The sequence below is a fragment of the Hyaena hyaena genome, unplaced genomic scaffold (assembly GCF_003009895.1).
Source record: "Hyaena hyaena isolate Hyena2069 unplaced genomic scaffold, ASM300989v1 scaffold_329, whole genome shotgun sequence".
NCBI lineage: Eukaryota > Metazoa > Chordata > Mammalia > Carnivora > Hyaenidae > Hyaena > Hyaena hyaena.
In genome coordinates this window covers 1,728,354-1,745,025 of record NW_024080960.1, presented here as the reverse complement: position 1 = coordinate 1,745,025, position 16,672 = coordinate 1,728,354, and the positions used below count along the sequence as shown (strand labels likewise).

Below are 16,672 nucleotides of genomic sequence, written 5' to 3'. Positions count from 1 at the left end.
CACATGTCTCAGACCCACCAGCACAAGCCACACAACGTCCCTGCTCAGAGGGCTGAGTGTCAACTTTCCAGGGCCTTGCCTCCAAATTTCTAGATAATCTCGACCTCTTCTCTCTTTTCCTGAAGACTTAGGGGTGATACTTATGTCATGAAGTTACCATCTCTGTGTGTTACCTCACTATTCCCTTGCTGCTTTTTTGTTTCCAATACTGGTCTGGTCAATCCCTTATGTTAAATTCCTAGTGAGGCATGTGTTTTCTAGACTGGACCCTGACTGACAGAGGGAATATTTCACAGCAACAACATTTGACACACAGGCATGTGAGGCAGAAAAGAAATGGATCTGACACTTTACTAATTTGTTTTGCCTCTTCAGCAAAATTATTTCTCTTCTTCACAATTCTCATTAAGATTTGCTGAATAGTTACCAAAATTTCTGTTCAGAATTAGTAAATATCTCAAATGGTGCTTGTCTAGGGAGAAAAAAAAATCAGTAAATCAATATTATTCTCTAATACTATGTTGAGCGATTGTTGGAGGACATTCAGAATAACCTTTCTTTTGTTAAATTTTTTAAAATTAAATCTTTTAATACAAAATGATATATGCATATAATTTTAATACAAATAAATAAATAACAAATATTTATTAAATATATTTTATCACATACATGTCCTGGTTTTCTAGTGCTGCCATAACAAAGCACCACAAACCAAATGGCTTAAATAATAGAAATGTATTTTCTTACAGTTCAGGAAGCTGGAAGCCCAAGGCCAAGATGTTGTCAGATTTGGTTTCTTCTAAGGCCTTCTCCTTGGACTGCAGATGACCATCTTCTGGGTCCTCACAAGGTTATGCCTTCATTTTGTTTGTGTCCTAATCATATCTTTTTATAAGGACACCAGTCCTATTGGATTGGACTGCACCCTAAAAACCATCTCTTGGGTTTGAATTCTTGTTTCCTAGATTCTGTGTCTTCCTTTTTTTGGTTTATTTCCTTGTTGTGATGCCAGTTTAACATTTCAAGGATTCACTTATTCAGCACACATTTACTGAGCTTGTGTCAGGCAGAGTGCTAGGTACTAGGGACATGGAAGTAAGAGAAACAATGTTACTGGCTGCAAGGGCTCTATGACAGCACAATGACCAATGTGACCTGAAATAGGAGCAGATGCCTGCTTGCCTAGGAACAGAATAACTGCCCTTTTACAAATGTCATTATGGAGAAAATAGAAAGGGACTAAAATTTATTGAGTTCTACCATGTCTCAACACAGTATTTATGTTACCTCATTTAATATTCAAGATTCTATTATTATAATACCTATTTTATGAGGGGAAGGCAACAGTGGAAGCTCTGAGGTTTAGATCTAGTTTAGTAACTTGTAGAGCCAAGTATTCACCTACAAAACTCTTTATAGCCATGTTATGCAATGCTGCAAAAAATGAATGCATACAAAACCAAGAATCAAGGTTTAACTCCTTCTTTTTAAAAAAAATTTTTTTAACGTTTATTTATTTTTGAGAGACAGAGAGACAGAATGTGAGCAGGGGAGGAGCAGAGAGAGACAGAGATACAGAATCCAAAGCAGGCTCTGGGTTCTGAGCTATCAGCACAGAGCCCGACGAGGCGCTCAAACTCATGAACCTCAAGATCATGAACCGCAAGATCATGACCTGAGCCGAAGTCGGTCACTTAACCGACTGAGCCACCCAGTCGCCCCATCTTCTTAACCAAATTAGCCATTTTACTTACCCATGCTAGTGATTTGTTTTATTCTGACTATCCTTTTAGGTAAGGTCCTGACTCCCTAGGAATCCTTCATTTATTCATTCAATATTTGTTGAGCTGCTGATATATGTGAGGTACTTTTCTAGGTGCTGGAGATAAACCAGTAAACCAAAATTGGAGCTTACACAAGTGGAGAGTGTCACAAATAATGTTTAAAAAAAAGTCAAGATAAATCCTCTTGGAGAGGGGAAAAAAGGAGGGTAAGCAGAACAGGAAGAGGGGAATAATAATTTTTTATTTATGGTCAGGGAAGTAGTTTCTGATATGGGGTCATTTGAGCAGAGGCAAAACAAATGGAAGAGGAAGCTGTGTAGATACTATGCAGAGGGAACAGCAAGTGTCAAGGCCCTTGGATGGGAACAGGGAGGCCAGTGTGGCTGGGGAAGAGATAGTCAGGTAAGAGCAGTAAGAGGCCAGCAGAGGCCTTAGAGGCCTTACTAAGGACTTTGGTTTTTACTCCTAGCAAGGTGGGAAAATATTGGAGAGTTTTGACATGAACCTCAAAAGGAATTTTGGAAGTCTTGTAGGCCCATGTCTGGCTTCCTTTTTATAGCAAAACTCACAGATGTTCCCTTTTTTTTTTTTTAAATAAATGTCATCACTTTATTTTTGAGAGAGAGAGAGAGAGAGGGAGGGAGGGAGCATGCAGGAGGGGCAGAAAGAGAGGGAGAGAGAATCCCAAGCAGGCTCTGTACTGTCATCACAGAGCCTGACATGGGACTCGAACTCACTAACCATGAGATCATGACCTGAGCCAAAACTGAGTGGGGCACTTAACAGACTGAGCCACCCAGGCTCCCCAAAACTGACAAATGTTACGTAAACCCTTTGTCTCCACTTTCTCACCTCATTCCTTTCAACCCTTGCCATATGGGTCCTGGACTCCATCACTTCTCTGAACCAGTTCTTTTGAAGGTCATCCATGACTATGTCTTGCCAAAGCCCATCTTCATGCTCAGTCTGCCATATTCTCAGCCCCACAGGAGCAACTGACATGGTGGCAGCACTTTCCCTGTGTTCAGTAACCCCAGACTCTAGCCTGGTTTCCTTCCTCCTTCACAGGTTTATTCCCCACATGTATCAAATCTCTGCATCCAGGAGTGGAACAGGGCTCTAATCTGGATCTCTTGCCCTGAGTGTTGGGTCCATGGTTTTCAATACCATTCATATGCTGATGTTTCCTTCATTTGTATTTCCAGCTCTAAATTTGTAATTCCAATTGTTTGTACACGTGTCCACTTGGATGTCTGACAGGCATTTTCTCCAAATGTTCATCATCACAGAAATGGCACCATCAGCCATTCAGCTGTTCAGAACGAAAGTTTAGGGAGCATCCTCGGTTATTCTCTTCACTCCACCTGGTCCCACCTCCAAAAGAAATCCTGAGTCTGACTTCTCACCAGTGCACTGCTACACATGAATTTAAGCCACCACCATCTCTGGTTGATGCTGCCTGGATTACTGCAAAAGCCACCTAATTTGTCTCCCTGCCTCCACTCTTACCTATCTCCTGCCCATTCTTCATCCAAACTATTAAAACATAAGTCAGATCAGGGGCATTCCCAAGCTCAAAGTCTTCCACTAGCTTCCCACTGCAACCAGAAAAAGCCCAAATTCCTTATCACAGCCTACACCACCACACCTGACATTGGCCTTGGGTTCCATTTCCCTTGCTCTGTGCCCTCTTTCCCCAGCAGCTCACGTTGAAACATTGAGCTGGCTCCTGCCTCTGGATCTCTGCACTGGCTTTTCCTTGAGCCCGGATTCCTTGTTCCCACGGTCTTCACCATGCTTCCTTCTTCTCTGCCTCCGACTTTCAGCTCAAATGCCACCTCTAAAGGGGCTTTCCTGATCCCCCGTGGAAAGTCTTCTCCTTCTTCCATCACTCTCTAGCCCTTGAGAAATTATTGCATGGATTCGCTAGGGAGTCTCCCGTGTCACCCAACACCTACACCAGAAAACCTCCTGAGAGCGGGTTATTTGTTTAGTTTAGCGCCAAAACACTGTCTCGGACAGAGTCGATGCTGAAGATAAAGGGACTGGCTGACAGAGCCCCCAAGGTTGTTCCCCGGGGGCTCTTAGGAGGCTCTGGCTTGCTGAAGGGAGAGATCTTGTTCACTCTCTTCGCTCACACCCATCCTCCGCGGGACGCGGGCAACCGCTCCTCCTCTAGCCCCTCCCCCTCTCGTGCCTCCTGTCCCTCTTGCTCCCTCCCCCAAGCCTGTCGCTGGTCCGGCCTGGGTGAGCGCTGCGTGTCACGCGGGCACAGGAGCCGGCCGAGACGGCCCGGCGGGCCAGAGAGGGAGCATGGCGTTCTCGGCGGCGCGCTTGGTGCTGGTGCTCCTGGCCGGGGACTTGGCAGGTAACGCTCACCCGCGGGCCCGGTGGGCCCCGCCGAGCGGCCGAGGGGCAGCGTGGAGTGGCTCTGGCCTGCGGCTCCCGGTTCCCGGTTCCGGGATCCTAGAGGCCCTGGCTGCCCTCCAGGCACCCGTTACTGGCAGTTCCCCGCGGCCTGTGGTCGGGTAGGAGCGCGAACTTGGGGTCGTGCAGGGCTGGGGGTGGCCATGGAGCCAGCGGACGTGCTTTAACTTCTTGCTTGGCTTTGAGTCCCAGTTCCTTCTTAGTGACACATTGCTGTCTGCTCTTTCTCCCCTAAGGCTGATTTTCTGGAGCCCAAGATCAGAAATTGGGTTTTTATGGACACGGTGACCCTACTGAACCTCTGTAAGAGATGAACAGGAATTAGGGATGGTGAATGCCAAGTGCATCAGGCACTCTGAGGCTTGTGAGAAAGGGACTTTAGTCCACCCAGCCTTGACGCCCACTTGAAAGTGGAGTTAAAGTGGTAACACCAAATGTTAAGTTGTGTGTTTGTTACCCTAGCCACGAGGAGAAGAATATTGTAAATTAGTAAGAGTTACTTCTCTGACTTAAAAAAAAATTTTTTTTAACCTTTTATTTTCAAGAGACACAGAGAGACAGAGCAGGAGCAGGGGAGGGGCAGAGAGAGAGGGAGACACAGAATCCCAAGCAGGCTCCAGGCTCTGAGCTCTGTCAGCACAGAGCCTGACACAGGGCTGGAACCCCCGGACCATCAGATCATGACCTGAGCCGAAGTTGGATGCTTAACCGACTGAGCCACCCAGGCACCCCATACTTCTCTGACTTTTATTCCATAGCTCCAAAGTCCTTTCTCAAGCAAGCCTGATAGGGTGGCCAGTTACAGAACGCATACCAAATGTTGCTTCTGTGTTCTTGCCAGGAGAATGCCAGAAAACAACTAAATACCCTCCTTGGGGGGTGTAGAGATGGGCAGTGGGGGCTGTTCAAAGAAATTAGGCATCTGAGAGAGGGTGCAGCCTGGATAAATCAGAAGCTGGATTTTAAAAGCCCTTTATGAATAAGAATTGGCCTTAATCACATAGGTTAAAATGCCTGTTTTCTTCTTGCAGCCTCTTTGGACTCCCTGAGCTCTGAGTTTGGCCAAACTTCAGAATTCAGAACAGTAAGTAGAAAACCACTTGTATTATTTCCACTAGTATAGTGAAACCCACACAGTTTGGGCTGGGGCTGTTTTTCAGGTCTGACCTGCCACTTTTGAAACTGTTGACTGCTTCTTTAGAAATCAGATTCTAAGGCAGGCATTTTGATACAGATCAAAATTACAAATTTTGGTTGAAAATAGCTCAGTCCTTGAAGACCTCAGCACATTGTTTCCTTTAATAGTTTCTTTAATGATTCAAGATGTCCTTGATCTAATGGTTATGTCCTGTACTAGAAGTTTTATGAACATTATCAAATTGAAGTCTGTGGAAGCAAGTGAAGCCCAACTAAATGAGAACAAGCAAAATGCAAAATTCAGAGTTTGATGTAGCAAGGGAGTCAGCCACACTTGTCACTTGTGTTTTGGTGGAAACTCAAAGACAGGCAGAGGAGGGGGGAAGCTCTGCAGCAGGAACAAGAGAAAGCTTTAGGTATGCCCTGATTTGAGACTGTAGGCCTGGGGAAGCTGTATGTGGGCTAATGAGAAGCAGGCTTCCTGTGTGATTGGTAAGGAGTGCATATTTGGCTTTCTCTGGTTGATCCTAAGTTGGATGTGGGGACAAACATCAGGGAAACTGGAAGATATTAAGCAAGTCTTGGCCATTTGGGGCCAGTTGTTCCTGAGGTTATTGTTTGGCTTCCTAGACCGTTATTAGAGATGGCTGTCTGACTTCTTACAAGTCTGAATTATAGCAGGCTGGGTTCCTGAGCTGGTCATTGTATATAATGAGATGGTTTTCTGGGTAAGTTGCTGCAGGTTCTATTTTAATAAATGGTCTGACATTATCCATTTGTATATTCAGTTTCACAATCCTCATAGTGACCTTGTATGATAGATATTATTTTACATATGGGGATATTGACCTCAGGGGCTTAAGAAACTTTGAGCATTCAACTTAGAGTAAACCTCTTCCAGGAAACTTTCTTATCCTATTTTCTAACTCCAAGAATATTTAAATGCACTTTCTCTTTGTTTCCATTCAACCTATATGCATCATTATCATCATCACAATGACAGTGTAGGGAAGGATTAAAAGCTTTCCTCTACCCTTCTAAGTTTTCAGCTGGGGCCTCTCGAACAAAAGACAGTTTAACAAGAAAAAAAAAAAAAACCGGAAAATTTATTAACATGTGCATGGCACATACACATGGGAACATTCAGAGATGAGTAACTCAAAGAGGTGGTTTAGAACTCTGACTTATATAGCATCTTTAACAAGAGCAATAAATTGTATAAAGAGAATATATAAATGGACAATGTCAGTCCATTTATTAAAATAGAACTCTGACCCACAATCTGCAGCACCCTACCCAGGAAACCAACTCATTATTTAGAATAACCAGCCCAGGAAGCCAGCCTACTACAAGTCAGACTTATAAGTAGACATGTAGAGACATGACAGGGAAAGTAAAAGGGTTTTAGGCTGCCAAGGGTGGCATACTATGAGAAGGTAAAGGTATGAGAGGAAACTAATGGAGTAAGGTTTGTTTGCAGGTTCCTCTGGTGCCACCTCTGGGCTGAGTCTAGAGTTGTCTTCAGTAAAGGAGAATTTATATCCTGCCTTTAGGTAGAAAAGGGGGTAAGGTGCTCAGGGCCTGGAGCCTGTTTCAGTCTGTGACTCCCTCTCTCTCTGACCCTCCCCTGCTCACGCTGTCTCTCCCTCTCTCTCTCCTAGAAATAAATAAAAGATTTTAAAAAAAAAAGAGAGAAAGAAAAGGGGGTAAGGTACAGAGCACTTTTCTTTGGTTTGCTACTTCTTAGCTTGACTTTAACTCAAAATACTTATGTCAGAGTCATATTTTGGGAGTGACATATTCTCTTTTCCTTCAACAGTTTTATTTCTTCCTTTCCTATTTGGATGCCTTTTATATTATTTTATTGCCTAATTGTCTTTGATATTTTGTACAATGCTGAATAGAATAAATGAAAATAGACATCCTTGTCTTTCCTAACGGGAAGAAAGGCATTCAGTCTTCCACCATTAAATATATATCTTTGTAGATGTTCTTTATCGGTTTGGAGGAAGCTCTCTTTTATGCCTAGTTTGTTGAGTGTTTTTATTATGAAAGAGAGTCTTGGATGCTCCTTTAAATTAACTTACCTTGCTCTCAGGTCAGATACTTCCCTCACCACTGTGCCTTTGGTTAGTCTGTTTTATTTCCTTGAGGTGAACATTCTTCCAAACCTCTTTAATCTAAATTCTGTCCATCTTTAAGACCACCACATATATTTCTTGATTTCCTAATGATGTACTAAACTTCTTACAGATAGGACTCAATTTGTGTCTTTGTAGTTCTCTAACATCTATCTTAAAATCTTCATTTATTGAATAAACAAATGAGGCAATATATTTGATAAAGTATTTAAGAACCTTTCAAAACAAAAGATTCAGAGTATAGACCTCAGAGATCACTTAAAAGCTTATCACATCCTTCTAAAAAAATTAAATTGATTCTAAGGAATAAATAAAAATGCCAGGTGACACTATTCCAGAATGAGAGTGTCTTGTAAAGCTCTGAGGAGCAGTCTGCCAGTGGTAAACCCTCTTCTCTAGTTGGCATGATGTGGGGTGTAATTTAGAGCCTCCATAGATGGTGAACCTGTTCTGAATTTCTTTTCCTTTTCCATAAATTTGAGTAATTGTATAAAACTAAGGGTTAATGGGAATAACTTATTAATGAAATTAATTGACCTCATTGATAAGAGTGAAACGTGTTTGTTCATAAAGCCTCATGTCTCTGCTCAGAGAAAATCCAGGAAATGAGTTACCTGAATTTAATAAAGTTAAATGGTGGCTAGCCAGAGCTGGCTTTGAAATCATGAGAATTAGACTGAAAACAGACTGGAATACCAACATTGCCTTCCAGCTGGGTAGATCCCTTGGGAATCTGAGAGACATCAAAGGTCTTCTGCTTAAACAAAACAAAACAAAACACCAAAACTTCCTTACCAGCCTATTAGTGCTCTTCAAAACTCATTTGTTAGTCATTCTTTGACATGAAAGCATTTGAAAACTGCTGTTGAATATTAAAAATCGCTAAGATCTTTAGGTTAAATAGATTAATTTTTATTAGTTAGTTATTTACCTAGGTAGTCAGAGAGTGGGCATAGGTAAGATATACTTTGCTTAAAAAAGAGGAGGTAAGAAAGGTCTAGAGAAGGGGACCCCTGAAATTGTGTGCCAAACTGTGTGTCTTGGTGCATTCACCTAGCTTCCATACATAGTAAGTGGACTGTATGTCAAGATGATTGGGAATAGCCATTTCTAACCCCAGTCCTAGCTGAATCAGAATTGAGGGGCCTCTAGAACCTTGGAGATTCTAATTGAGTAGGTCTGGAGTGAGGCCCCAAATCAGTGTTTTTTTGTTGTTGTTGTTTTGGTTTTTTTTTAGTGTTTATTTAAATTCCAGTTTGTTAACATACTAAGTTCGGGTTTACAATTGAGTGATTCAACACTTCCATACAACACCTGGTGCTCATCATAGCACTCCTTAATACCTATCACTTATTTTACCCATCCCCCCACCCACCTCCTCTCTAGTAACCATCAGTTTGTTCTCTATAGTTAAGTCTGTGTCTTGGTTTGCCTCAGTCTGTTTTCTCTTTCCCTTTGCATGTTTTGTTTCTTTTTTTTTTAATTTTATTTTTTATATTTTATTTATTTCTAGGAGAGAGAGAGACAGCGTGAGCAGGGGAGGGTCATAGAGAGAGGGAGATACAGACTCTGAAGTAGGCTCCAGGCTCTGAGCTGGCAGTCAGCACAGAGCCCGACGCGGGGCTCAAGCCCACGAACCGCGAGATCATGACCTAAGCGAAAGTCGGATGCTTAACCGACTAAGCCACCCAGGCGTCCCTGCATGTTTTGTTTCTTAAGTTCCACATATGAATAAAATTATATGGTGTTCGTCTTTCTCTGACTGGCTTATTTCGCTTAGCTTACTACTCTCTAGCTCCATACATGTCATTGTAAATGCACTAAATCAGTGTTGCTAACAAGCTTCTGAGGTTGTATGCACAGGCAACCCTGTGTAGGTCCACCAGGGCTAGTTATTAACACTAAACACTCACTCAATACCTTCCACTTCAGCGACTCACAAATGACCCTTTCCCCTCTCTCTGAATGATTTCCATAGTGTGTTGATCACTTACTGGCTGTAGGTACCTACTCTCTTTTGTATGCTGATAGACTGTATTTTTTAAAAGATTTTTTAAAGTAATTTTTTTAATGTTTATTTTTTATACCATTTTTAAAAATTTATTTCTGGGAGAGAGAGAGAGAGACAGCGTGAGCAGGGGAGGGTCAGAGAGAGAGGGAGTCACAGACTGAAATAGGCTCCAGTCTCTGAGCTGGCAGTCAGCACAGAGCCCGAAGCAGGGCTCGGACCCACGAACCGCAAGATCATGACCTAAGCGAAAGTTGGACGCTTAACCGACTAAGCCACCCAGGCGCCCCTTTTAATGTTTATTTTTGAGGGGGCAGAGAGAGGGAGTCACAGAACTGTAAGCAGGCTCCAGACTCCATGTGGGATCTTGAACTCACGAACCGTGAGATCATGACCTGAGCCAAAGTTGGACACTAACCGACAGAGCCCCCCAGGCATCCCCTATTTTTAAGTAATTTCTACACCCAGTGTGGGCCTTGAACCTACAATCCCAAGATCAAGATAAAACTCTTAATTAACACTTGACCCTTGAACAATGCAGGGGGCTAGGGATGCTAACCCCTTCCTATTGTAAAAAATCTGAGCATAATTTTTGACCCTCATATTTAACTAATAGTCTACTGTTGACCAGAAGCTTAACTGATAACATAGAGTTGATTAATACACACTTTGTATGTTATATGTTACATCCTTATCTTAACTTCTTATCTTCATGTAAGTTAGAGAAAAGAAAATGTTATTAAGAAATCATAAGGAAGAGAAAATACGTTTAAACCCATGTTGTTCAAAGATCAGCTGTGGTTGAAATATTCAAAGGAAAGTTCTCATGTCTTGTATCAGTTGGGATTAGATTCAGATGCAGGTAACAAAGGCTCAAAATAGGAGCACACATTGCTGCCATCCTAGAATGTGGCCTTTATCCTCCTGGTCTGTACAATAAAGATCAGAGCTCCATGCACCCTGCAGCAGGATGGAGAGATGGACAAAGAAAATAAATTGGGGGGGAGGGGGCGGGGAGGACAAAGGATAAGCACTGCTTTCTTTTAAAGGAGGTTCCCAGACGCTACTATGCAATAATTCCGTTTATATCCCATTGGTCTTAACTTAATCATATAGTCATACCTAGTGACAAAGAAAGTTATCTTATAATAGCGTTACATGCCCAGTCATCATCTTACGTCAAAAGATTGGCAATTTTGTTTTTCATCTATATGTTTTATGATAAAATGCTTAGGATATATACCTTTTTCTTTCCTTTCCTTAATTGACTTTATCAATTAAATGACCAACTAACATTTATCTCAATCTCAGTGGATAAGAGGGCATATACTCTGCTTGTGAGAGCAGCCTATAAGGCATCATTTTAGTGAGTCTTGGGCAGCATATCATGCTTCTCAATGAGGGCTGAACAGAGGATGGAAAGGGTCAACAAAACCTCTTTTACTTCAGAGTTTGGCCCATGGCCAGCCTTGTTTAAGTCTTTATAAATCCAGATAATATCAGTAAAAATGTGTGTTGCATTTATTCAGAGTGCTAAACAGGTAACATCTTTCACTCTGAAGTGAGGAAAAGTGATCACCATTTACTAAAACAAATGTGTGTGTGTGTGTGTGTGTATACATATGTATATAAAAGTAAATATATATATAAAGTGTATATGTATATAAAGTGTATATATATATATATATATATATATATGCATGTATATAAGGAAGATTCCTATCAAACCTATCATACAACATAAATGTGTAGGGATAGGCCTCTTTTTTAAAATTTATGTATTTATTTTGGTAGAGAGGGAGTGGGGGAGGGGCAGAGAGAGAGGAGGAGAGAGAGAATACCAAGCAGGCTCTGCACTGTCAGTGCAGAGCCCAATGTGGGGCTTGAAGTCATGAATCGCGAGATCATAGCCTGAGCCAAAATAAGCCTCCCTCACTTAACCGACTTGAGCCACCCAGTTGCCACTAAATGTATACATATACAACACAAATACAGTGGGCCTTTTGTTAAAGTGAGACTCTGCACATCATAGTCTGATCACTGACCAGGTCTAGTAGTGGTTCTGCTGGAGACTGACACCTGTGAGCAAGATGTATTACCTGCCTGGCCTCAATTCCATCAAATCACAGGATTGAGTTCCATGACCCTGTATCAGCTTCTGAGGGCTGCTATAATAATGTACCACAAACTGATAGGGTTAAACAACAGAAATTGATTGTCTTTCAGTTCTGGACGCTAGAAATCCTAAATTAGGATACTGTAGAATTGGTTCCTCCTGAGGGCTGTGAGGATGAATCTGTTCCATGCCTTTCTCCTAGGGTCTGGTAGCCCTAGGTGTTCCTTGGAAATTCTTTGCCTTTATGTGATGTTCCCTCTGTGACTCTGTCCAAATTTTCCATTTTTATAATATAAGGACACCAGTTTTATTGGGTGTCCTTATAAAAAGGGGCCCATTCTACTGACTTCATTTTGACTTGATTCCCTATACAAAGACTCTTTTCCCAATAATGTGACTTTTTGTGTGGGTACAGTTCAATCCATTACAGCCCCTAAGCACCAGTGCTGTTTTCTTTGTTGCTGTTGGTTGAATGCCAGTAACTTAAAGATCCAGACTAAAAGATTAGATTCCTGAGTTTGTCTTGACATCATGCCAAAGGATTAAGGTGGAATGTAACAACGTTCATGTGGAGACAGTAGTGAAGTATCAATTATAAAGCTAGAGGGTTGGAAAGTGGGTATGGTGGCCTGTCTTGGACTTTCATTTAATTTTTTAAAATTAATTTATTTTTGAGAGGGATAGCATGAGTGGTGGAGCAGCAGAGAGAGAGAGAGTGGGAGACACAAAATCTGAAGCAGGCTCCAGGCTCTGAGCTGTTAGCACAGATCCCAACGTGGGGCTTTAACCCATGGATCATGAGATCATGACCTGAGCCGAAGTCGGATGCTTAACTGACTGAGCCACCCAGATGCCCCTAGACTTTCATTTCAAAATCAGCCTGGCTTAGGGGCGCCTGGGTGGCTTAGTCGGTTAAGCGTCCGACTTTCGCTTAGGTCATGATCTCACGTTCGTGGGTTCGAGCCCCGCATCGGGCTCTGTGCTGACTGCCAGCTCGGAGCCTGGAGCCTGTTTCAGTCTGTGACTCCCTCTCTCTCTGACCCTCCCCTGCTCACGCTGTCTCTCTCTCTCTCCTAGAAAAAAAAAAAATTAAAAAAAAACAAAAAACAAAATCAGCCTGGCTGAGATCCTTTTCTTATATAGTAGGTATTGAACCATTGCTTCAATGTCGCATCTGATTTTTGCATTAGAAAAATCTTTTGTGTGTGTGGAAAATAGAAATATTTTTTAGGGTATTTCTAGGAAATCTGGGAGCTTTAGGACTTTGTCCCCCAACTGTTTTGTGATGAGAATGTCTCAGTTCTGTAATTTCTGTCTTCCTTTTTCTTTTCTAGCCAAACTGCAATCAGTATAAATTACCAGGATGTCCCAGAGACTTTAGCCCCGTGTGTGGAAGCGACATGTCCACTTATCCTAATGAGTGTACTCTGTGCATGAAAATCAGGTAACATAATTGTACAGTATAGACTAGTCCTTTTCTTGATTTTTGATTACTTAGGAAGTAGTGACTCTTTTCTTGGATGTAAGAATCAAATGTGACATAGTAATTCTGTTTTCAGACTGACACTTAAAAGGACAATCCTTCCTTGCATTTTCCAGGTCAAAGTTAGAGAGTGTCATTTTGATTAACCAATTCTACATCTGGTAATCAGGTTATGTTACTATCCATGGATGGGTAGTTTCCCCAAATTAAGAGTGTATTAATGGTTAAACTCTATGAAATGTTAAATATTCTTTAAAATTCAAGGGGCATGTGCAGGTAACCTGTACAACCTGCAATACTAGTTGGGTTGAATTATTACTGGGTAATAATTCTCCCTAGTCGAATGCTAAGTAGTGTATTACACCTGATGCCCTTCATGTAACCCATAGGTGACTGTGACTTCTCCTGTAGGTATGAAGCAGGGAGAATCACAGGATTAAGACACATTTCAAAGAACCAGGTAGTGCCAATATTAAATTCATGAATTACTCGTTTTATCACATACTTTATCACACAAGGTAGTCACAGAAGAAAATTAGTGGAGGGAATTAATGAACCACTCTGAAGAGGATCCAGGAAGGAGATGTCACAACGTGAGCAGTGACGCACCTGTCCAGTCGTTGGTCCCAAGATAAACTTTGGCCTGGATTTCAGTCAGGTCACCTTCTGTGCTGACAGAGCCTCCAGCACCATCTGTCTTGACACAGAATCTTTACACCTATAGCTTGGGTGGCCAATCAGCCTTCAAATGTCTGCTAGACAGCTCCTTCATTTAAGGGTCCATTAAGTTGGGTGTAACGGTTATACTCAAGAGTCTTTGCCACAAGCACTCAGTCCACTTGGTCTCACTGGTCTTCCTGTGGATGTTTTCAAACAATTTTACTTATCTGTTGGTCACACAGCTAATGCGTATAAGGCACACTCTAAGTCCTAAACTCTGACAAACAACTAATACGGGTGTTCACATTGGCCACTGAGACTCCATCTTGTCTTACTCTAACTTAGCTTATTGTCTACTGTGAGTAGGAATCGCGTACAAAGTATCACACCATGACAAGGTATGCTGCTTTGTATTTCAGGGCTCTTTCTCTGATGTCAGTCTTCAGTGAGTTATCTAGGTCTTCTCACAGTGTTTTTTTTTTTTTTGAGGTTAGTGCCCTGTGCCTTAAGGTTAGGGAAAAATGGCAGAATTGGGGCCCTATTGTTTACCAGATTTAGCTTTAGAAGATTAAGTAAGCATCACCTTAGAATCTAATTTATAATGACATGGGTCTCTTTGGTCCAAAGAGTGTGACAGTTTCAGTATGGTAGTGTTATGCCAAGAGATGCAGAGACCAACCGAGACCACTGAAGCCGAATTAAGGGGAGTCTTTATTACCGGCCAGGACCGCACAGAATTAACACAGAACTCTACATTTGCGGTCCCGAGTCCAAGGACTTAGGGCTTTTTATAACAAGCAAGCAGGCAAGTGGGCAGTACAGAAACAGAATTGAGCAGTTATTGTAAAAAGACTACAAAGTGATAAAGAGAGCGGCCCTTATCCTGGGATGTAGGAAAACATTTGTTGTTTTGAAGGCAAGGTTTAGGGTTGTAGGGGAGTTTCAAGGGAATAGCCATTATCTCAAGGACAAAGTATGCAAACTGTGTCATAAATAACCATTAATAGGTAACATTAACCCTTGTCTTTTTACCCTTTTCCTTGCACCTGAGGATAGTCATGTAGCCCTCTGAGTGTAGGCCCAGAAGGCAAACTCTGGGTCAAGATGGAAGGACTGAGGCTAAATTCATGTGCAACAGTAGGTAGGTAGTAAATGTGTCTTTACGGTTATTCAATTTGCAGGGAAAGTGGTCATGACATTAAAGTAATCCGGAGTGGACCGTGTTGATGGAGCAGTTTATAGAAGAGAACTTGGAGAAACCACCTTCAACAGTATGCTAGATGAATTCCATTTTCCCTTTTTCTCTTTCCTATGTTCCTTTGCATGGGATTTGTTAGCCCACATTTTCTGAGAGGAGGTGTGGAAGAGAGCTATGTGCAGAGATTGATAATTAAAACAAACACACACAAAAAAAATCCTTGTTTCTTTGCTTTTGCCCCTTGAGTTAAGTTTATTGCCCAGGTGACTTGTGTCTTGCTTTCTTTATCTGGAATAAAATCAGCATTGTATTCAAGTACTATTGTTCTCTGTTGAATACCCATTCTTAGCAGGCAACTGGTGACTCTTCCTTTAAGGCAAAGGTGAATTTTGTAAGGGAGAAGTGAAGTCATTGTTGAGAGGGCCAGATTTATGCTATTTTCTCTTCCCCCAAACCTACATAGTTAATGTATGTGTAACTGACACATTGTTCTACACAAGCAAATAACAGTGAGACACTTGGAGCTGATTTTAGCCGGAGCTGATAAAGTGGAGTCATGCAGGTAGAACCATTTACTAGATTCAATGTCTCCTTTCAATAGCTGCCCATCAGGGTTAATGTAGAAAGAAGGCTTTTCCCTCCTTTTAGAGCAGTGGGTCTCAACTCCCGGGGTAATTTTTCCTTCAGGGGACATTTGGCAATATGCCTGGTGTTAGAATAGAAGGGTGGGCACTACTGACCTCTAGTGAGTAGACACCAGGGGTGTTGTCAACCTCGTTCAGTGCCCTTGGGCGGGGGGGGGGGGGGGGGGGGGGGGGGGGGGGGGGGGGGGGGGGCGGGTAGGGTGGGAAGCAGCTCCCAACAAGGAAGAATTTTTCAGTCCCGAATATCAGTAATGCTGAGGTTGAAACATCCTGTTTTAGAGGTTGATACAATATAAAGAATAGACATTAGCAATAACAAAAGTGATGGGCGGTTACTTTCAAATGATGTTTCCAAGTAGAGGATTTTGAGTCAAGTCCTGGGTGTAAGTGCTTTCTAGCACCAGGAAACCATGAGCCATGAAGCAAGAGGTAGCTGAGAGTATGTGGTGGAAAGAATATGGCTTTTGGGGTCAGCTAAACCTGAACTTGGATTCTGATTCCAGCACTTATACTTCAGGTTTCTTTCTTTTTTTTTTTTCCTTTTTTCTTTTTCAGCATGTTTTTTATTTTGATGAAGTCTTTGGTGAAGCATACACCAATTGGGATGTATACATGAAGACTACTCACCCACTCATTCAGCATATTTTCAATGGGTATGATAGTAATTATTTGTTTCTCTTCATATTTTCTATTCTCCATAATCTTATTTCTTTATAAACATCACTTACATTTTTCAGTTTTTTTTAATTGTTTATTGTCAAGTTTGTTTCCATATAACACTCAGTGCTCATCCCAACAAGTGCCCTCCTCCATGCCCATCACCTCCCTCCCCCTCCTCCCCACCCACATCAGCCCTCAGTTTGTTCTCAGCATTCAAGAGTCTCTCATGGTTTGCCTCCCTCCCTCTCCCCAACTATTTTTCCCCTTCTTCTCCCTCATGGTCCTGTGTTAAGTTCCTCCTAATCCTCCTATATGTACAAACATATGGTATCTGTCCTTCTCTGCCTGACTTATTTCACTCAGCATAACACCCTCAAGGTCCATCCATGTTGCTACACATGGCCAGATTTCATT

General features: G+C 42.0%; 1 protein-coding gene and 1 long non-coding RNA gene across 2 annotated transcripts; one reads left to right on the top strand and one right to left on the bottom strand.

The window, feature by feature from the left end:
- Nucleotides 1-333: 333 nt before the first annotated feature.
- Nucleotides 334-3,928, bottom strand: LOC120243024. The gene is made up of 3 exons (XR_005531203.1): nt 2,637-3,928; nt 748-1,081; nt 334-472 (listed from the first exon to the last, which is right to left on the bottom strand). It is a non-coding gene; the product is annotated as an uncharacterized LOC120243024 (long non-coding RNA).
- An 83-nt stretch (nt 3,929-4,011) lies between these two features.
- SPINK2 (serine peptidase inhibitor Kazal type 2) lies at nt 4,012-15,269 on the top strand. Its single transcript, XM_039249019.1, has 4 exons — nt 4,012-4,152; nt 5,243-5,295; nt 12,948-13,057; nt 14,938-15,269. The coding sequence occupies exons 1-4, from the start codon at nt 4,098-4,100 to the stop codon at nt 14,981-14,983; spliced, it is 264 nt and encodes an 87-aa protein (XP_039104950.1). The 5' UTR covers nt 4,012-4,097; the 3' UTR covers nt 14,984-15,269.
- Nucleotides 15,270-16,672: the final 1,403 nt, after the last annotated feature.

Bases quoted from the DNA above. Each gene is read 5' to 3' on its own strand.
- SPINK2 (XM_039249019.1), top strand. From the start codon at position 4,098: ATGGCGTTCTCGGCGGCGCGCTTGGTGCTGGTGCTCCTGGCCGGGGAC. The intron at 5,296-12,947 runs GTAAGTAGAAAA...TTTCTTTTCTAG, and splicing joins AAACTTCAGAATTCAGAACA to CCAAACTGCAATCAGTATAA. The intron at 13,058-14,937 runs GTAACATAATTG...TTCAATTTGCAG, and splicing joins ACTCTGTGCATGAAAATCAG to GGAAAGTGGTCATGACATTA.